Source organism: Planococcus citri, chromosome 2 (assembly GCF_950023065.1).
Source record: "Planococcus citri chromosome 2, ihPlaCitr1.1, whole genome shotgun sequence".
Classification (NCBI taxonomy): domain Eukaryota; kingdom Metazoa; phylum Arthropoda; class Insecta; order Hemiptera; family Pseudococcidae; genus Planococcus; species Planococcus citri.
Genome location: NC_088678.1, coordinates 32,808,958 through 32,831,313, shown reverse-complemented (window position 1 = coordinate 32,831,313; position 22,356 = coordinate 32,808,958). Strand labels below are relative to the sequence as shown.

Below are 22,356 nucleotides of genomic sequence, written 5' to 3'. Positions count from 1 at the left end.
CGAAAGCTTTTGCCCTCACTTCGTTCAGGCCCATTTTCTTCTTTTTTTTCGAAGCTAAACAAATGTCTGAAAAACCATCATTCAAATTCTAAAATTTTGAAATCAACAAAATGAAACTCCATTCGAATTTTTGAAAGCTTTCATGCTTAAGGCTTCTATATAAATTGAACAGGGAAAACGAAAATTTTTTGTAAAGACATGATACGCTATAAAAGTAGATCTACCCATAATGTCAACTACCTATCAGAATTTTTTTCTCACCTTTCGTTGTTTTTATTCCGAAAAATTGGTATTTCTTATCATATCAGTCGGCAAATTTTCGGTTCCAAATTCCCCCCCTCCCCAAAAAAAAAACTTTTAGTTTCATCCCTGCCATTAGTGGATCGATCCACAATAATACAAATACGTAGATGTGTAACTGAAGTCTATCTTGGAAAATTATTACAATACCTATTTTTTTTTACCCTTACCTCTACATTTTTATTGCCTCTGTCATTTCTCTGATGTTCGGCGTGACACCCACTTGGTAGAGCAATAATCTGAACCAATGATTTTTAGTACCTAAACCTTTTCGGAGAATACTAAGAAATAAATCACGTATGGATTATGTGATTATTTCACTTGTTTTCAAAAGGTGAAAAAAATGAAAACTACCTACAATTAAATAATTATTCAAAAATCATTTAATTTATGTAAAAAAGTTGTAAAAAATACTAATTATACCAAATGCTTATAATGGTGATCCGTTGTAATGCACTAGAATGAGTGAATGACAAAAAGAAGGGAAAATAACCACATGGCTCTACCTAAGTACATAACTTGGAAAAAAACCTTGCAAATCACATCCGCTCAATTTCTTTGGTCTTTGGTTTTCAAGAATTCATGAACCCTTTATTAAAAATGCCAAAAGTTCTGATCCTATATTATTACATCTACTATTCAAGCTGTTTTTCCATCGTCGTTGTCGACTGTTTCTTCTTTTTTTTGAAATATTGTTCTTGCACCTCATTCAGAGTTTTACCCTGAGTCTCTGGTAAAATAAACGCTGCGAATAACGTAACCATAAAACAAGATGCAGCAAATGCCCAAATGACAGCTTTGATGCCAAAAGTGTACATGAATTTTGGATACAATTTTAACGTGATTGCCCAATAAACATAGGCAAAAACACCATAAAGGCCATTCATAGTACCTCTCACTTCATTTGGAAACAGTTCTCCACCAACGATGAACCCTATCGGAAGAACCCCAATATTGCACGCCAAAGTATACACATAGAAAGCTACTGGAACAATGTACGCGAATAATTTTTCACTTTGGTAATAAAATATCTCCTCGTATACCGCTACAACTACCATACATGCTCCCATACCTAAAGAAGACAATCCTAAAATACTTTTTCGACCCATTTTATGCATGAAAAATGGCGTAGCAACGCTTCCAATAAAACCTACTACAGAATACGAAATTGTAACTTTAGCACTTTCCAGAGGTAATTCTAGTCGATCGAAGATCATGATTGTGTAGGCGATCATTATAGAATACCCAGTATGTTGCAACAGACCGAATAGCAATACTGTTATGAGGAGTGGTTTCCAAGCTCTGCAGACATTTTTTACTGTTTCACAGAACGAGGTTTTTGTTTGTTCTGCGCAGTTCTTCTCCATGTCTTGTATTTCGTCTGTGATATTTTCCACTTCTGTGCATCTCAAAGAGCAGAGGATTTTTACAGATTTTTCCTGCTTCCCTTTGCTGTATAACCATACTGGAGATTCTGGTAATAGTAGAGTAGAGAACATGAAGATTGTTGATAATACAACAAATACGATGGCTGCTACATTCCACATAACATTATAGAGTAAAATGCTGCAGAACATTACACCAACATTGTACGCTACCTCGGTCAGACCTAGTAAAGCACCTCTGTTTTTTGGTGTGCTGATTTCCGATATGTAGGTGGATACGCAAAATGACATACCTATTGAACAAAAAAAAAAAAGATGATGAATGAAGTGTGCCCATATAAATCTGGTAAGTATAATTTTTCAATTGATTTCTTACCCAAACCAAATCCTTGAAGGAACATTCCACCGAAAAGCATTTCAAAACTAGTTGCAAAACTGATGATTACCCAAGAAATGATCAATGGAATGAACATAACGAGTAAAAATATTTTTCTTCCACAGAAATCCATTATGGCGCCGGAACATAAGCATCCAATCGGACTCAGAAGGCCTAATGAGCTGGCTGTAACATGAATCACATGGAAATTGGAAATTAAATTTAAAATTAGCTAAGTGTAATTTGAATATTAACAATTTTTCCTTTTTTTGATGATAATCTACTCCCAGATACATTTTGAAAAACGCAGTTTTGGGAAACCCTTAAGCTCTGCCGAAGATCCTACTCGTGAAACTAAAATTTGAGCGAAATTATGAAACTATTACTTATTCAAGTAATCCATGCCCTTCATTTTCTCAGCTACCAAAGCATGTTAAATTTTGACCACGCCAATGAAAATTTGCAACGCAGCGAAGAACTATTTCCAAGGGGAGGTGGGCAGGAGCACAAATCACAAAATTCGCAACTGGCTCACCTAAAAATTTCCATGTAGGTACCAAAAAAAATTCACTTAATGCAGGTAGTAGGTACGTTGTTGAAATTTTCATGTCGAATTTCAATCAACTTGAAAATGAGTTGAGGAAATGAGAAGAATTAAGTATTATGAAAACCGATTTTACATTTTGAATATTTTCAAAATTGTGAATCCCAGCATGTTTTCAATTCCACATTGATTTATAAAAATCCGCTGGAGTCTTCAGAAGAGCTTAAAACAACACTCATTTTTGTGTTTTGATTTTCCCAAAAAAATTGAACCAAATTTGAGTCTTCAAAAATTCGCCAAAAATTAATTAATCAAAATTCAGCTACATGCAAAAATTTGGCTCGATAAAAATTCAAATTCAAAATACCTACGTAGAAACTCAATATTGGTGACGATGAAAGATTTTCTATAGGTACGACTATCACAGGAAATGACTTGTTATGTAATTTTTCTTAACACGTACAAAGAACACGTGTGTAAGAAAAATTTTTATAATTCTGAGTATCGAAATTGAAATCGAGATTTAAGCATATCTCTGCGTACAATTAATGCGTTTCTGTTTCTACTTAGGTATGTAACGTTCACGTATTAATTGTACCGTATGAGGTGCTGATTAACACGATACTCAGATAGTGTTGATTGTAGTATTTGTTTTATCAGGTAAGCGTTCCTATAAGTACATGAGCTGATTTTTCACTTCGGTCTTGATTGATGTGATACTTGGAATTTATTTCTGTGCGAAGTTAGGTACCTACGACAAGCTTCTACTTACCTATGTCTTTCTTTTTAACGATACGTAGATTACGTACTGACTTGATTCGATCATTTATTATGAATGAAGCCCTAATATTTCTTTTGAATTCTAGTGCACCCCTATAGTGAAATAGACCACCTCTTTCAGTAGCATCTCTCCTTCATTCAGAGTATAATAAAGCCTGGATTCATCATATTGTAGGTACAATGGTGAATGCAACTTAGGATGCAGCTTTTTGTTGCCTTCATATATTTAAAATATATAAGTAGGTAATTACTAATTACCCATACAAAAAGGAAACCATCTTTCGAAACGTCTAGAAGTTTTGAAAAATGCACACGACCTTGCTTTTGTCACGATGGGAAATTTTTTCAGAAAATTTTAGAACCGATACTATTAAGAAGGAAAATTACTTATTTATCCAACTTTATTCTATTGCAGAAAAAATCTTTTAAAAGCTAACTAGTGTGAAATATTTAAACGATGCTAAGGGGGAAAAAATTGTAAAATCGTAATTTGAAACTTACCTATCCATGATTTCTGTTCGACGTCTACTTTTATACGTGACTCTGGAAAATCCAACTGGTGAAATAAAAATGCCAAGTAAGCTCTACTGCCTCCAACTAAAATGTAAACTGTCAGTGTGATCAGTGTGTATGCTATCTTCAGTTCATAAAACAAAAAAAAAATTGAATTAAATTTTTAAACTATTTAGTTACCTATCTATTCTATTGAAATGGACTCATGGACCCAGCAATAAAATTTTCGATTTTTGAGAAACAATTTTTGAGAAGGTCTTGGTTCAAATATAAGAATTTTAGATCATCAAGTTTTCTTCTGGTAAACAGTTTTCACTGTTAAGAATATTTTTCGCAAAATTTCCAAATCATATGTTTATAGTATAGGTAAGTATGTATGTACACATTTAAAATTATTGGTAAAATCTTAGAATTAATTAATAATAGCAACACTTACTTCTTTGGTAAAACCTGTGATTTTGAGTTGACACTTCATTTTCTATGATTTCACTACAACCAGAGTGTTGTTCAAGTAACGTGTTTGTTTTCTTCAACGTCGAAAAAAATGAATAGTTCAACAGTTCAAATCAATTATATTGGACAGAGAGATATTTTTTACGTGCGACATAGTAGCGAAGTTGTAAGTGGTAGTGGTCCAACCGCCAGACGTTAACATAGTAGGTACTTTTAAATTTACTTACGTCTGTGTAGCTTCTATTTATACGTAGTATGTAGGTACCTATACCTGTCGTATTTTTTAAATTTTTATCTTATCGTAGCTATTGTAAGTTACTCGGTGTATAAAACAGGTACTTATGTATAGGTAGCCACTGAAAGAAACCGTTATGATTGATTCCTGTCACCCTTTAGCTTGTTTCAATCTATATTTAGGCAGCTATTAACTTAGTGGTCAAGTGGACGGATTGGGAATAGGTATATAAACTAAAAATAAGTCTAAAAATGAGAAAATATTTAAAAATTTTCAATTTCCGGAATTGTTGCAGATAATTAAAAAACACGTGACTAAAGCTATACCTAAGTTAATAATTTTCTCGCACGTCTTATAAAGTTGTACGACTCGCGGATTTGGAGGGTTTAAGTAAATACATTTTCAAGTTCTGAATTTCCTAATAAAATTTTTGAAAAATTTCCAATATGGTGAATAATATTGTTCAATTTGGTATTTTCATCTCTCGGAAACACACAGACCATTTTTTTTAGTCATCCCGGGACCTCCAGTCAATTTTCGTTTTTCTTCTGACACATTTTAAGTTTTATGAAAAGGGCGTTATAAATCAACTTGAACATCTAAAAACTACATACCTGGACGTTTATTAGGGACTTCTGTGGCTTTTGGTGCATTTTAAAACCTACAGATAGGTAAATCACTTAAGACAGATACCACAGGGCAGTTTAGCTAAACATACGAGATTGCTGAATTTCAGCATGAATCTTAAAAGGAACTCCAGTATCCAAAATATTTCGGAAAGGATCAAATTGAAACCTTTATTCACTTTGCAAACTTTAAAACTTTGGCTCAATTTCATTGGAGAAAAACTAATTCTTGCTGGAAGCTCCAAATCGTCTCGAAAATTTTTGCCATCAATTCGGGAGGTCGATTTTAGTATCCAAACAAATTTTCACTCTTTTATCACCTGGTTTACCATTTTTAGGAAAATTTTGTATAGAAATGGGCTTTTTCATCCATTTCAAAAATTCGCCAAAATTTGAAAAATCAATCTTGGCAGTTGAAAATTTGGTTTTGAGGTATGCATGACACGAACATTCATTGAGTAAAATTTCAGCCAAATCGGAAGTGACGAGTTGACGAGGTTCCCTTGTCAGAAATTTTCGCAGAAAATCTACCGAAATGAAAATCGTGATTACAAACAAGACTTATTTTATTTCATCATATATGAAAACTCTCATTGTTAGATATAATACTAGGTGTAAATAATGTACTTCTTATTTTGTGAAGCACGTGACAATTTAACGGAATCAGTCGCTGATCTTACGAGCGTCATGTTACTTAAATAACCATAACTTTCGCGCTTATCACCCAAAAACTCAAGTAGCAAAACCTAACTTTTATCGTTTTTCGCTTATAAATTATATCATGCGTCAAATACTATACCTACCTACCTATACACTCCACACCATCTCGAGTAGAGTTAAGTACGTAACACTAACAATTGTTAAACAACCCTTTTGATTTATTGTACACCTTGTCTGCTGAGAAGTCGTACACTATTACAAGCGGGCCTTTACATCCCTAAATAATTTATATAATGTACCTAGAGGTGAAAGGATGAATAAGGGAAGAAAAATATATATTTTTTAAAACCCACCAAAAAAAATGATAATTGGCTTCAACTCTGACTGACCTATGAAAAAAACATGCCAAAAAATTGAAATTTTCAACCTAAAGAGTTTATTTTTTTGTAAAATTAGGTACTTACTTGTAGGTACATACTTGAATCTGAAAATTGCTGAAAATCAGTTTCTCGGATAATAATGACATTTTTTTTTTAATTCATTGAGGGACTGAGGGAGTTTTGCTCTTTACTTCAGCCATTGATATTTTTGAGTTTTTAAAATATCGATTCATTTTTTCACACTGGAGCGGATTGCTCTAAGGAGGATATGGGGATTTTCTACCTGAGCTCTTTGGACTATCGAACTGATACCTATAATACTTACCTTACTCTGAAATACTTTCGAGAAATTAGGTGAGTACTTACCTAAGTATAATAACAAATCAATATACCTACCTTTAGAGAGATTTTTTTTTTTAATGAAATTGAACTTATGGATCCTATACATATGTGATCAGTTTTTTTCAAAAGAACCTGCTGCAGAAGCTTCAAATTGATAGGAACTGCTGAAAAACTCAAAATTTGGGGTTGACAGCGAGGCTCATATTCAAGACCATAGGACCAACGTTGTGTAATTTTTCTATCTGCTCTCATTTTTTACCTCAATAAAAACAAATTTTATTCAGAAATAACGACTAATTTTTTTAGAATTGAATCAAAATAAAACGACTCGACTTTTCATGATTTTTCAAAATTTGGCCCTTTTTTAAAGCGAAGAAGGACATTGTGAGATGGAACCCAAAAAATGAATTCATATTCGTACTCAGCGACCTCGAAAACATACCATTCGATATATCACTCGACTTTCCACGATTTTTCGAAATTTGACCCCTTTTTGGGGCACAGAGGGACATTGTGGGGTGGGACCCAAAAAATAAGTTCATATTCGTACTCAGCGACCTCGAAAACATACCATTCGATATATCACTCGACTTTCCACAATTTTTCGAAATTTGGCCCCTTTTTGGGGCACAGAGGGACATTGGGGGAGTGGGACACAAAAAATAAGTTCATATTCGTTCTCAGCGACTTTGAAAACATACCATTCGATATATCACTCGACTTTTTTCAAAATTTTAACCCCCTTTTTGGGGCACAGAGGGGCATTGAGGAGTTGGACCCAGAAAATAAGTTGGTATATTCGTATTCAGCATCCTCGAAAACACACTATTCGATATATTTGCATGTCCAGATTCATTTTTCAAATATATGATTTAGTTGTGTGTTACTTGAAAAACCAAGCATCTCCCACCAACCCGCGCGTTGGGAGGGTTGAAGACCAATCAATAGTGGTGTGATTAATAGTTGGGTGAGTAGACTTTGTAAAAAAAATTTGAGCGAAAACGAATGATATTTAGTGGTAACTTTGATCAATTTATTGGACTGACTTTTTTTGAAACAACTACTCTTTCCACTCCTTTTTTTAGACACCCCTCTTGAGGGATGGGTATTGAGCGTAGTACATATCAAATTGTCGAGAAGTTGAAGGGGAAAATTTTTAGTCATGGTAGTTTTTCTCGTAAACCTAATATTTTCGGAGTAAATCTCAAAAAACGTAAATCGGAACCGGTTTTAGCTCCCTAAAAAAATTAGCTCCATAGTTAGGAGGTTCGGTTAGTTTTTGGTAGTTCAGGGGATTCATCTAACACATTCCCGAAGAAAAAATTTATGTGCCAATTTTTTCCTTTTTGCCCTCGCTTCTTAGGAGTTTTTGCGCAAAGCGCGAAAAAACTCTATTGTAACCACTTTTTCATCATCATCATCGTCGTCGTCATCGTCGTCGTCATCGGTAGAATTTTAACATGCTAAGCAATATGCAAAAATAATTAGCTACGTTTATTTGTTTCTAAATTCCGATTTCAATTCAAAACTTCATTGTAGATAATATTGATATGAAAATGAAGATAAAACGGCGAGGAAGTATGTAATAAGCCAAAACTGAAATTGTAGATATAACTTTGGCGGGTCACTTTCATTTTTTTTTTTCAACAACGAAAAACAAATCGAATCGGTGAAGATTGTAATCTTCCAAAATAAAATAATTATAACGATATTTCGTGTAGCAAAATTCCAAAGGTTATTTTGAATTTAATTTTATAAAAATCGGACATCTTTCTAAGTACCTATCTACATATATACAAGAATTGAAACGGTAAATTCAGAAAAATTAATTCACGAGTTGATGGTAAATGTCTGAGGTGAGATTATATTGAATTGATCATGCCATCAAGATTTGTTGAAGAAATATTCAAAAGATTAGCAAAAGGTAGGTAATAATGCAAAAACTCTCTTGCAATCAGCGAATAGCTGATGACTTGTTTACGTTATTTTCCCGCTCTAAATGATCAACTGCGTTGTTTTATGTAAGCTAAAATAACTTACGATGGAAAAATTTTTAAAGTTGAAATTAATCTCATTGTACATAGCTTAATTGTAATGTGTTTATAAACACAATGAAAATGATTCTTGTTAGGTACTTCTAGAAATAATAATTATACTACTCTTCTTTTACTTGTAAGTACCTATTTTTTGGTTAGCCCACATAAAATACGATAAACAATTGAAATGCGTTTTCTTCTATAAATTCTATTTCCGATGGAATAGGCAACAATAATATCAAGCGTTCTTATTACTAAATTAAATTAATACAAAATTTCATCCCAGGTAAAGGTAAGCATGTCTTATTAATCTAGGTACGAGAATACTGAAAATATCAGTCTTTATTATACGTTTTCTTAGCATGGGCTAATCTTTTTTGCCAAAATACTGCTGTTGAACTTGGATCAGACTTTTACCCCTAGTCTCTGGCAGCACAAAAATACCAAATAATGTGACCATAAAACAAGACAAAGAAAAGGCCCATATCATGACCTTGATACCAAAAACAAACATCAACTTAGGATAAAACTTGAGAGTGGTTGCCCAATAAATATAGGCCACAATACCATAAAACCCACTCATGGTACCTCGAACTTCGTGAGGAAACAGTTCACCGCACATAACGTAGCTCAAAGGCAATACTCCTATATTACAGAGGAGAACGTAAGCGTACAGAAACAAAGGCACGAGCCAAGCAAATGGTTTCACATCGCTAGTCAAATACATTTCTTCATAAATGGCTATGGCCATCATACTAACAGCCATTCCAAAAGCGGACGCTGATAGGATAGCTTTTCGTCCAAACTTGTGCATAAAGTAAGGCGTAATGAAGCTCCCAGCAAACCCAGCCACTGAATAGATTACAGTGATCATCGAGCTTTCGAAAGGTATCTTAAGACGATCGACTATGGTGATTGTGAAAGCGATCATAATCGAGTATCCGGTATTTTGCATCAGTATGAATAACACGGTGCAGATCATGAATGGTTTCCAAGCTTTGAGACAATTCTTCAGTACTTGTTTGAGATCAAAGGTGCTTTGGACGGAGCAAGATGCTTCCATTTCGAGTATCTCTGATTCGATCTTATCTCGATCTTGACCACGAATCGAGCAGAGTGTTTTGATGGATTTTTCTTGCTTGCCTCGAGTGTATAACCAGATCGGCGATTCGGGTAGAATGAACGAAAGTAGGAACGAAAACAGGGACGATGCGCTGAAAATGAAACTAACCACGTCCCATCGTAAATTGTACATGAGCACGTTGCATATTAGAATTCCGGCGTTGTAGGTGATTTCCAAAATTGACAGGAGTACTCCCCGGTAGTTTGATGCTGTGATTTCAGATATGTATGTAGCAATGCATACTGCCATTCCTGGATGATAAGATGAAGGATTAAAAATCAATTGAGAAATCAGATAGGTAATGAGGGGACAGCTTTACTTTTGAACATAGGCGCCGCTAACAGTTAAACATACCAAAAAAAGGTGACGAAGAAAAATCGTTACTTTACTAAGTAAACTGCGTGTAGGACTCCCCCCCCCACCAAAAAATTGACCTCAGCGGCGCCTATGTTTTTGAAAAATTTACCTCCTCCTATACTTTGCACCAACATTCCAATCAGCAGCATTTCGTAATTCTTTGCAAAACCGATTATCAGCCAAGACAAGATGAAAGGTACGAAAACTGATAGTATGAAAAATTTCCTTCCCATGAAATCCATAATAACTCCGGATACCAAGCATCCCAGCGGACTTAACAAACTCAATGAACTTGCTGCAACGAAAAAGAATCGTCAAAAAAGTAATCAGAATCAGAATTGTCACAACGAATGAAACTTACCCATCCATGATTTCTGCTCGTCATCGATTGTTATTTTCGAATTTGGTGCATCCAGTTGATGAAAAAGGAAAGCCAAGTAACTGCGATTTATGCCCACTAATACATAAATTAGCAATGTGATGCATACAAAAAATAGCTGGAAACATAAATGCCGATTATTCGTGACATATTTCATTAAAAGTAACTCAATTTTAAGGTTATTCCCACATCTCTGATGTAATTTAAGCTCAGAAATTGTGTGTGAGAATTATACCTAAGTGAAGAATCGGTATCATCTTTACAAATGGGTAGATAATTAGGAAATACTGTTAAGATAGGTACAGTAATAATCTAAGCGGGTATAATTTTTTGAAATTACAGTTTATCGATAGGTGCAGTCTTACCTGTTTGTAAAATCCTATCAAATCAGCTTTGTATAACATTGTCACGGTTTTTTTTTTCGATATAATTTTCACTTTTACATTATTTTATGTGCGAGTATGAATTATGAGATTTGTGAATGATTTTCAGTTTTCGTTATCTTATCACTTAAACCGTAACAAACATTTTGAATACTCGATACAATAGCTATATGAGCTCTGTTTGAAAACTGAAGAACACTTATTGTCATTCTCAAGTTGGTACCTACCTAGCTATACCTACCTGGTACCTGCGTATATGATAAATAAAGATAATGAAGCTTTTTTGCGATTTTAATAATTTATTCTTAGAGTACATTACAAAATTTCCCAGTCATTGGTATACCTACCTTAGGGTGACCCTTAAAATGCAAAAGTAAATATTTTTTCGGTCTGACCCCCTAAATTTTTTAATTATGTCATAAAATTCTCGAATACAAAATTTTAGCCCATTTGGAGGTCATTAACCCGTGCCGAGTTGGCCTACAATGTTTAAATGGGATTTAACATAGGTTTTTAAGTGAAAATTGCATTTAAATTCCTCTTAGGCGCCTAAAAAATAATTCCGAGGGTTTTTTACAAGAAAATGCTACAAAAGCATGTCAAAGACCATATAAAACAATAACAGGTTCATGGGGACCCCCCTACCCTTCCTTCCTGCCCTAAAAATATAGGGGAAAATTCAATATTTCCAGGGTGGGAAGGAAGGGAAGGGGGGTCCCCATGAACCTGTTATTGTTTTATATGGTCTTTGACATGCTTTTGTAGCATTTTCTTGTAAAAAACCCTCGGAATTATTTTTTAGGCGCCTAAGAGGAATTTAAATGCAATTTTCACTTAAAAACCTATGTTAAATCCCATTTAAACATTGTAGGCCAACTCGGCACGGGTTAATGACCTCCAAATGGGCTAAAATTTTGTATTCGAGAATTTTATGACATAATTAAAAAATTTAGGGGGTCAGACCGAAAAAATATTTACTTTTGCATTTTAAGGGTCACCCTAACCTACCTACCTAATCAAAATTGATGAGTACCAATTTGTTAACAATAAAATTAAAAATTGAATACTGATTGCCTTTCAATAGTTCTGTACTCGAAATCAATTTTCCATCAAAAATTATGCTTCGCCTTCAAATATTGTGTAGGCCAATCACAATCTTAAAAAATACGCTTTCAAGAAACACTGCAAATTGACCGTACAATTTTACTCTGTTTTTTTTTTTTTTTTTTTTGATTCATGCACTTCGAGACATTGACACACTATTCGTACATAGGTATTTTGACGGTGTTTTGTAAAAAGGGCCAAAATCTGAATTTTTCAAGCATTTTTTCACTCAGGACAAAACTGAACAGCCAGAGTTGGAAAGGTAAAAAGGGCCAAACTGTCTCAGGGTCAAACTGAATCATGCAGCTTTGCTCTTTTTACCTTTCCAACTCTGAATGTTAAATCAGTTTTGTCCTGAGTGAAAAAAATCTTGAAAAATGCAGATTGGCCCTTTTTACGAAACAGCGTCGATTTTTTTTAAAGTACAGAAAACAGTAGATCTATGACTCAAGTCCAACAATTTGGTAAAAATTGCCTGCAACACTTCAAGGCAGAATGACAGTAGTTGGTTCTATATTTTTTGTGGGGGGGGGGGGGGGAGGGTTCACCTAAAAACAACATAAAACGTTTTTATAAGCTGGTCCTCATTTACTTCAACATTTTCATGTTAAAATCCATCTCTAGTTTCCACATCACTACTTTTAATATCTACCTACAGGAAATTGCCAAATTTTATGAAATTAGGGAGAAAAAATCTAATTATAATTCAAGGAAACCAAGAATAAAAAAAAAGAAGTACCTACTGTGTTGGAATCAGAAAGAGATGACTACAAAGAAAAATGATAAGGTTCTCATTGAAAACCCTCTGAAAAACAGAGGAAAATTTTCGAAAAAATACAATGTACTACATGTATAAAGCGTTGGAAAAACTAACCCTATACCCTATCATGAAATTATAAAATGAAGGTCAAAAATGGAGAAGAAATTATCCATTTAGGTAAGTAGGTACCTGGTTTAGTTTACTGTTGGTTTGGTTCATGAACATACTGTTGATTTGGAGATTATTCCCGTCTATTTTGGTTTGGAGATTGGCTCACAACACTCTGGTTGGACCTTATACCATTATTTTCTAAGTTTTGAATTTTCATGAATGTGAAACATTGAAAAATGACACAAGAGGATCATCTAAATAAAAAAATGAAAAAAAATGATTTTGAATTCAAAAATTTTCATTTAAAGGATTTGTTAGTATAAAGACAACTGTAAAGACTGCTGTCCTTCCAATTATACAAACAGGGAATTGTTCATACTTTTTGTGATAAAAAAAAAAAAAAAAAAAAAAAAAAACTTTAAGAACTGTTGCTTATATGTAATTCCTTCAAGTAATTATTCTTGCACTAAATGTTTTTGTTGATGGTGTTCTTTTTTTTTTTTTTTTTTTTTTTTGAAAATATTTATCTGCCTACATATTTGCCTAACAAATGAATGGTTAGAATGGTTAAGTTATGATAAAACACCATCGCAATGTTCGTAAACTAAATTTTCATTTCAGGTCAGTTTTTGTTTTTGTTTTTTTTTTTTTTATTGAAAAATGTTGAAAATTTTAACTTGACTTGATGAAGTCAAAATATGAAGAAATCGAGGTAGGAAGCTGATTTTTGAACTTGAGCCCAATTTTTGACCTTACGAACAAAATGAGAAGGTAGGTACTTTACTACTGGTTGTTCGTAAGTAAATATGTCGCTAGATATCCAAGTAGGAATAATTTTTTAAGTCTTACGTACCTTTGTTTTGGTCAATGTACCGTTTTCTTATTGAAATATGTTTCTTGTACTTCATTCAAAGTTTTACCTTTAGTTTCTGGCAACACAAAAATCCCAAAAAGAGCCACCAAAAAACAAAACACAGTGAAAGTCCAAATGGTCACTTTGATTCCAAAGGTGAACATTACCATAGGATAGAATTTCAAAGTCAGAGCCCAATAAATATAAGCCACGATACCATAAAGACCATTCATGGTACCTCGAACTTCATGTGGGAATAGTTCACCACACATGACGTAATTTATAGGTAACACCCCAACATTACATAAGAATACGTAACAATATAACGCCCCTGGGATAATCCAAGAGTACGATTTTTGTCCCTCATTATTGCGATAAATTTCTTGATACAAGGCGATAGCTATCGTACTAAGACCCATACCAAGAGCAGATCCTGATAAAATAGTCTTCCTTCCAAACCGATGCATCAAGAATAAAGTTGCCAAACTACCCAGTAGACCAACTATTGAATAGATGACAGCTACAGTAGAACTATCGAATGGTATTTTCATGTTATCAACTACAGTGACTGTATAAGCGACCATCACCGAATACCCAGTTTGTTGTTTCAAAACGAATAGAGCGATACAAAGGGTAAATGGTTTCCAAGCTTTAAAACAATTTTTGATCAATTGCTGGAAGTTGCTTTGGGTTTGCTCAATGCAGGCTGCCTCCATCTCTTGTATTTCGGATTCGATTTCGTCAGGTTTTTGGCAACGAATAGAGCATAATGTTTTGACAGCTTTTTCTTGTTTTCCATGCGAGTAGAGCCAGATTGGTGATTCTGGTAAAGTGAACGAGATGATGAAAGCGACCAGAGATGAGGCGCTGAAAATGAATCCGACCGTGTTCCAAGGCAGGTAATACATCAACAGGTTGCAGATTAGAACGCCGGCGTTTTCACTGACTTCGACAATCGATAGTAAAGATCCTCGATAGTTTGACGTTGAAATCTCGGATATGTAGGTCAAGAGGCAAACTGTCATACCTGAGGGGATAGATATTGATACTAAGATTGTAGTAAATCGTAGACGGATACAGATGTAAAATTATACCTACATATTGATCTTACCTCCTCCAATACCCTGAATAAGGATCCCAGTGAGGAGCATCACGTAATTTTTAGAGAAACCAATCACTAACCAGGATATTATAAACGGAGTAAATGTTAATAGCACTAGAATTTTTCTTCCATAATAATCCATAATGATCCCAGAGACCAGACATCCTAATGGACTTAGAAGACTAAGTGAACCAGCTAAAAAATAGAAGTGATGTTTATATGTAGGTACTTACTCATACTTACGAGTAATTTTTAGTTGGGATTAAATTAAGCAGGTGTAGTATGTACCTATCATTTTTGATAGGGGAAATTGAGTTGGTAAATTAAAAAGTAGTGAAGCTTATAAGTACTCACATAGCCATGATTTTTGGTCATCGTTTATGGTGATTTTGGAACCTGGCGAATCTAACTGATGGAACAAGAATGACAAGTAACCCCAGTTGATGCCCACCAATACATAAGTCAGCAATGTGATGGAAGAATAACATAACTGCACAGTAAGCAAAAAGTTTATTCAATGACGTGCGCTTTCAGGCTCGGTAATAATGAAAATAATATACACGATATTCTAATAGATAGCAAGCTATGGTCTAAAAATTCAGAAATGCTTTTATTTTATCGTAATTTGTAAATTTTACCCGTGAATAAATCTGTATATATCTGTGAGTAAAAAACATACTTACTTGTTTGTAAAATCCAGTAGATTTCATTGGGTGACAAATTCGTGTGAGAAAACGTTAAGATAATTTCTTTTAAAACGCGATTAAAACAACAACCCAACTGAAATATGATCGCTGCGTGAACATACCGGTGACGATATTTTCAACGAGTAAACTGTTCACCTATAGGTAGGTATGTATTTCGTGAAACCAATGCCATATTTGAGATGGTGTCGACAATATGTATTTTCGAATTTATACGACAATTTCACGTTCTCCTTGATAATTGTCAATGATCTCGGATTAAATCGTAAAATTATATGTACCTAGGTACTTATTTGAAGAAGTGTAGGTATATACCTACTCGGTTAAGCAGTTGCGAATTCAAGATTTTCTCTTGTGGCAAGTAGGCTAAAAATATCTGAATGGAGGGGGAGGGAGGTCAAGTTTGGTACTCTGAATGGTTTCTAGTTTTTGTGCAGAATGTAGTTCTACCTACTTTATACGTGTTGAAATTAGATACTATTTTACACGCTACCGATTGAATTTTTATTACATCATTTTCCACGAATTAAAGAATTGGAACAAAGAAAAATATCTATTTAAGAGCGCAAGATGTTTAAAAAGTAAGTGATTGAAGGGAAAATTACATTAAAGTGTCATTAAAAAATTCCGTAAGTATAAACATTTTGGTCTGTTTTCACTTTTCATAATCATGATTAAAACCACAACATAAATTCCCGAGAAAAAATACTTCAATTAAAAATAATAATAAGTACTTACCTAATGTATTTTTGAAAAATGGATACTGGGTGCATTGGAAAGTGAACAAATTTCATTCTGACAATTTTTTGCTCAATAGGTATAAGCCTGCTGAATATTTAATATGTAATGCTTGAATTAGATGGAAGGAAGAATTCAAAAAAATTGTAAAACGCAAGTTTAGACCTTAACACTTACATAATACCTTTTTGAATTTTTCGCACCGAAAACTAAAAATTTTTGAAGTCGGTACATTCTTGAAAAAAATTGGATATTGAGTTGTGTAGTTCTGCTTTTGATTTTTTGAATTCAAGTGCAATGGGAACCTCATAAACCCCCGTAATCAAAATCCCATGTGCACAAATTGATTTTTCGATTTTCGGAAAAATGTTTTTAAAAATGCAAAATTGGATTATTTCTGGTATTTTTTGCAAAAAAATCATGTATGTATTTGTAGGAAGGTAAAAACGATGCAAATTTGTCCTGAAAATAATATCGACTCCACTGAACCGAATTTTTTCATTTTGAGCCATTCTGGAGCCTTCAGCGCGATCTATTTTCGATTTCTCTACAATTTTTGAATTTCTCTGAAATTCACAAAAACTTGTTTAACGAGTTTATCCACATTTGGGTCAACTTCTAGGCAAATACCTCGAGTGTGACTCAAAAAAATCAAAAAATTTTCTGTTCATGGGGAAATTTATGAGATTTGCTCGAAGACTCGTATAATGGACCAAAATCACCCCTAAGCCCCCCCCCTACCATCAAATGTTACCATTTTGAAGCCTCCAGCGCAATTTTAGATTTTTCCAGAATTTTCTAACTTCACCAGAAAGTATTATGAAAATTATTCTGGGCACATAAAAATCGAGTCGTGGCTCATTTTTAACTGTTAAACGAGTTCATCCTCAAACCACCAAAGTATGTTTTTTGATCAGATGATCTCTTTTTTTTCAAGAAAGAATCCCAAGTTGTGGGAAATAATCAATTGAATTTTTAAAAATTGGTTTTCTTAAAAAATCGAAAAATCAATTTCAACCACTGAAATGTTGGTTATGGTGGTTTTCAGACCATACTTTCCCCAAAAATCTTGGTCCGGTTCAAATATAATTGAAGGTATAGGCACCTCGAGAGGTTCCTTTTTTAAATCGCTGACATCGTTGATATTATTCTGGAATTTTATTAAAATGAAAACCAATAATTTTAATTTTCAAATTTTTTATAAAATCAGCATGTTTCGTTGCTTGAAAATGAAAAAAGTAATGCTGCTTCAGCATAAAGAGAATGAAATTAGCGGATTCCTCTTTTTAATGATACATAGGTACTATAAAAACTTACTCACAATAAGTTTTTTCGTATTTTTGAGATATCAGTATGTAAAGAAGTTTTTATTTTTCAAATGTCAAAAAAAAGTTAGAAAATCTTAAGACCTATCCTACTTTTGAAAAATGGTAAAAAATTGTGAAATTCTAAATTTCATTTTTTTTGACAAAATTATTGATTTATTGTTCATTTATGCTCATTTTTAGGTTTTCTTTTTAAAATATTCTTCTTGGACCTCATTCAACGTCTTACCCTTGGTTTCTGGCAAAATGAATACACTGAACATAGCCGTGAGTAATGCAAATCCAGAAAACGTCCACATTACCCCAGATGCCCCAAACGTGGTTAAATACCAAGGCGAAATTTTGTACAAAAGAGAACAATGAATATAGGCGAATGCTCCATAAAGACCACCCATGATTCCTCGAACTTCATTCGGGAATAATTCGCCAGCAATTGTGAATCCTACAGGAATAACTCCGAAACTAGCTGATATAACGTACATGCACAAAGCAACAGGAATAATCCAAGCGAAGATTTGGTGCTCGGATGGCTCAAAGATATGCCCATAAATTGGAACTATCGCTGCAAAAATCACCATACCGATGGCTGATATGGCCAACGTAGGCTTACGATTAAACCTATACATAACGTAAGGTGTTATGAAACCTCCAATGGCACCGGCAAATGAATACAATAAAGCTACATCCGTACTGCGGTATGGGATATGTAAACGATCAACTATCATTATGATAAATAAAGTCATCACAGAATATCCTGTGTTTTGTTGCAACACGTACAAAACACAGGCGATGGAAAATTGCCTCCACGAACGTAAACAATTTCTGATAATTTCTTTGGGATTCATTTTCACTTTAGATGATATATAGGTGTCCATATCTTCAATTTCTGAATCGACTGTGTCACGATTTCCTCCTCGTAAGGCAGTCAGAGTATTGATTGATTGTTCTTGGCGTCCTTTCAGGTACAGCCAAATTGGAGATTCTGGTAATGTGAAAGATAACAAAAGGAATACTGCAGAAAGACCTGTGAAGATTAATGAAACTAAAGACCATTTCATGTAGTACATGAGCACGTTACATAATAGGACACCAAAATTTAGAAGAATCTCGATGATGCCCAGCAGTGCTCCTCGATGATCAGCTGTTGATATCTCTGATACGTAGGTGGCCGTGCTGAAAGACATTCCTGTGAAATCCAGCATATAACACATTGCATAATTATGTTGTATTATGGTCCACGAATTGGTGATGATTTTTTTAAACAATTACCTATGCTAATACTTTGTATCAACGCTGCCATGTAGAGCATGGGAACATTTTTGGCGAAAGCTATCATCAGCCAAGATACGAGAAATGGCACAAATATCCCTTGAACGCTGATTTTTCTTCCATAAGCGTCCATTAAAATACCCGCAATGATGCATCCTAACGGGCTCAGTAAATTTATGAAAGCAGCTGAATGAATGAATTCGAGTTAGATCAATATAAAATACTTATAAAATTACTTAACATTACTATAGTGAGTGATATTTTCTACCTATCCATGATTTTTGCTCATCGTCAACAATGATGGATGAATCAGGTAAATCGAGCTGATAAAATAAAAATGCTAAATAGCTTCGATTGATTCCGACCAATAAAGAAGTTGATAATATGATGCATGAATAGAAAACCTGTAAGTTCAGTAAATAATTAGGTTACCTGAACTACGTATACAGTAAAGGTAGGTACTACCGCTCGTTTAATAATAATGTGTTTCATCAGCATTCTACCAAGTTTACAACGTATAGAAGCAAACATGTCCCCAAGAAATACGAGTACACTATGATTTGAAAACCATTTAGGCAGGTAAGCAAATTTTAACTTAGGTAGGTACTTACCTCTTTGATAGTTCCACTTTGCGAAAAGTTGCTAAACATTTTTACCCGTAACAACGTTTGTTCTACCACGACTAACAGCGATAGGTACTTAATTATGGTTTTAAGTGAAGTACCTACATAGTTAATTCGACATGATACGCATTTAAAATTTAGATAACTTTAAAATTCGTGTGTAGGTAAGTAAATTATTGTTGATTAAATTGTAATCTTATCATGTAGGTACCTAACCCATCTCATTAGAAATGATTCATTCTTTTAACGCAGCAGACTGTCTTCAAGTCGATGGACGAAATTTCACGTTATTGTAGTTTCATGAAAGGAGATGAAATGAAAAGTTGGGCTCAGATTTCTGAAAAATAAACAAGAAATATATTATAGAAAATGGCCGGTAAGTATAGGTACCTATACAATCAGGGCTTTTTTGTGGGGAAGCGCCGGGGTCCGAAAATATCGAAAAATTGCCATAAAAACTAAAAAGTGAAAGAATTTGAAAAAAATAAAAAATAAATAAATTTTGGTAACTTTTTCAAAACATTTTGAATGTTTTTTTAGGTCAAAATTATCCAAATACAAAATTTGTCAAGGTTGCAGTGACATTAAAATTTATTAATCATGGAACATTATTACTTGAAGAGCAAAAAAAAGTGATCAAAATTTTTCATTTCAAAAAAGTTGAAAATTTTTTCAAACAATAAAAAAATAATTTAGCTACTTTGCATGATCTTTTTCTCAAAACACTGTAAGTGATCAAAATTTTTCATTTCAAAAAAGTTGAAAATTTTTTCAAACAATAAAAAAATAATTTAGCTACTTTGCATGATCTTTTTCTCAAAACACTGTGGCGAGGGGAGATGAAAATTAAGGACTTGCAACTTCAATTTAGCGTCTCCCCAAGGAAGGAAATACAAAAAAAAGCCTTCCTGAACTCAAAAAAATATGCATCCCTTCCTTTCTTCCTTTTTTTTTTTTTTTTTTTTTTTTTTTTTTTTTTAAGAATTGCATGCTAACAGTTGGGCAAAATTCGTGTTGGCTAATTCAATCGGTTAGAAAAATAAACTACCTATGCTTCCTAGGAAACCTTTCGAGGAATTCACTTTCGATCTAGAGGGGAAAGCAATTTTTGGAAAGAGTGTGGTCTAAAACGAGTGAATTTTTCCAAATTGAAGACACCTTAAACCTTATACAGCTCGTACATTGTGGCATAGTCAAATCTCAAATTCGTGTCTCCCTCCCTATTTCAAGTCAAAATTATTATAGGTTGTATTATTAATCAGAAACGATCTTCTGACTTCTGAAAACAGATTAACATTTTGAGAGAAACTCAAATATTTCAACGGTAATATTTTTTTAAACAATTTTGAAGAATTTTGAGTCTAAAATTGGGTCATGATTCTGGAAGTTTTTGAAAAAGTGTTGCAAGGAGGAGTTATGCCTTGACTGCCTTGGGTGATGCAGGTAACCCTCTTCACCTGAGGTAGTCTCTACTGTACCCATTCACCGGAGGGGAAGGAAAACTATAGTTCCAAAAGAGGGGAAACGTGGTAACTTCTGACGATCGATGGTACGACCATGGATCATCTTCGCTGTAAAATCACTTGGATGTAGTATCTCGAGCCCGCTACATCTCTGTCACTCGGTAAACATTGTACTTATGGCTGGCGAGCCACTCTTCGGTTAATTAGTAGTGCCCACTCAAAGATGGTTAAATTGATTGTATATTAACTCGTGATCCCGTTATGCCGTTGCGTTTGCGAGGTACCACAGGGCATTTATCCTAGGTTCCGGACATGGGTAAGTGTCTCTAGATTAAAGATGTGCTTTCTTAACGTGTCCCCTAAACAGGCCTTAGTATTAGGAGAGCCTAAAGGTGTAGGGTGAAGTGTACAGTGTTTTGAGGTACTTGTGCCTCCCTTACTCATCCTTTGTGAGTACAACGTCGAGTATATCCTCGGGTATATCGACTAGTTCACAAGGGATGTTAAGTTTAACTACTTATTGCCAGTCTTCGACTCATAATCTGCTCATCACCGTGTGATGTAGGACTAGACATAAGACCCCTAGTCTAGCAACCTTACTATGTACCCAGTTTTTATATACTCTGTTTGGCTTACATTGCAGGGATATTTGTGTAAATATATTATTTAAACAAATCGTCTCATATCTGTTTTTATTCATGTAAAAATGGACACATTATGTGATAATGTCATTAGATGATTCGTGTTACTGAGTGTACTCTGAGCTAGCTGGTTAAAGAGAAATGTTCACTCTCTAGGGAATATTTCTATCCTCCCCCCCCCCCCCAAGGTATTCATATCGATAATAACCACCACACTTAATAATTCTCGATTACCTTTTAATAGTGTCACGCAACTTTTCAAAATGGGTTAAAATTTCGCGAGAAATTCAGGTATTTTGATAAAAATGTTTTTTTGAGGATTTTAGAACAATTCACAGGTTATGTTTTTTTTGGAAATTATAATTGCAAGGAAAACATTTCAATAATACAAATATTTTTTATCGTAGTAAAAATTTTGAAATTCGCACGAATTGCGGTTGCGGTATTTTATCTAAAACCACCACCCCCCCTCCAAAGCCGAATGTCACAATTTCGAGCCGTTCTAGAGCCAGCAGTGTGATTTTAGATTTCTCGAGAATTTTCAAAGTTATCCAGAAGGCGTGGAAATGAATTTGATCAGCTGAACCGATTTCTATGGTGACACATGAGTGTGTTTTTCCACTTAAAAATAAGAGTGTAACTAGACCTACCACCTAGCTAGTAGCTACTTACTTTCTGACAAAAAAAAAACTCACTTGAGGGTTGTGCCTGGAAATCAGTTCAAATGTGGATAAACTGAACTCTTCAAACCGGTTGAGATTAAGCCAAAACTCAATTTTTAGCTGTTCAAA

The 22,356-nt window shown here is 34.1% G+C and overlaps 3 protein-coding genes across 3 annotated transcripts; all 3 read right to left on the bottom strand.

Annotated features, from left to right (window-relative positions):
- Positions 1-660: 660 nt before the first annotated feature.
- On the bottom strand, positions 661-4,587 carry LOC135835458 (facilitated trehalose transporter Tret1-like). The gene is made up of 4 exons (XM_065349720.1): positions 4,335-4,587; positions 3,887-4,022; positions 2,062-2,247; positions 661-1,978 (listed from the first exon to the last, which is right to left on the bottom strand). Exons 1-4 carry the CDS (start codon positions 4,371-4,373, stop codon positions 936-938), a joined length of 1,404 nt encoding a protein of 467 aa, XP_065205792.1. The 5' UTR covers positions 4,374-4,587; the 3' UTR covers positions 661-935.
- Positions 4,588-8,829: 4,242 nt separating this feature from the next.
- Positions 8,830-11,297, bottom strand: LOC135835459 (facilitated trehalose transporter Tret1-like). Its single transcript, XM_065349721.1, has 4 exons — positions 10,855-11,297; positions 10,472-10,607; positions 10,220-10,405; positions 8,830-10,004 (listed from the first exon to the last, which is right to left on the bottom strand). The coding sequence occupies exons 1-4, from the start codon at positions 10,891-10,893 to the stop codon at positions 8,998-9,000; spliced, it is 1,368 nt and encodes a 455-aa protein (XP_065205793.1). The 5' UTR covers positions 10,894-11,297; the 3' UTR covers positions 8,830-8,997.
- A 776-nt stretch (positions 11,298-12,073) lies between these two features.
- Positions 12,074-19,592, bottom strand: LOC135834060 (uncharacterized). Its single transcript, XM_065347898.1, has 8 exons — positions 19,450-19,592; positions 19,107-19,242; positions 18,839-19,024; positions 17,752-18,755; positions 15,486-15,536; positions 15,157-15,292; positions 14,812-14,997; positions 12,074-14,727 (listed from the first exon to the last, which is right to left on the bottom strand). The coding sequence occupies exons 1-8, from the start codon at positions 19,486-19,488 to the stop codon at positions 13,712-13,714; spliced, it is 2,754 nt and encodes a 917-aa protein (XP_065203970.1). The 5' UTR covers positions 19,489-19,592; the 3' UTR covers positions 12,074-13,711.
- Positions 19,593-22,356: the final 2,764 nt, after the last annotated feature.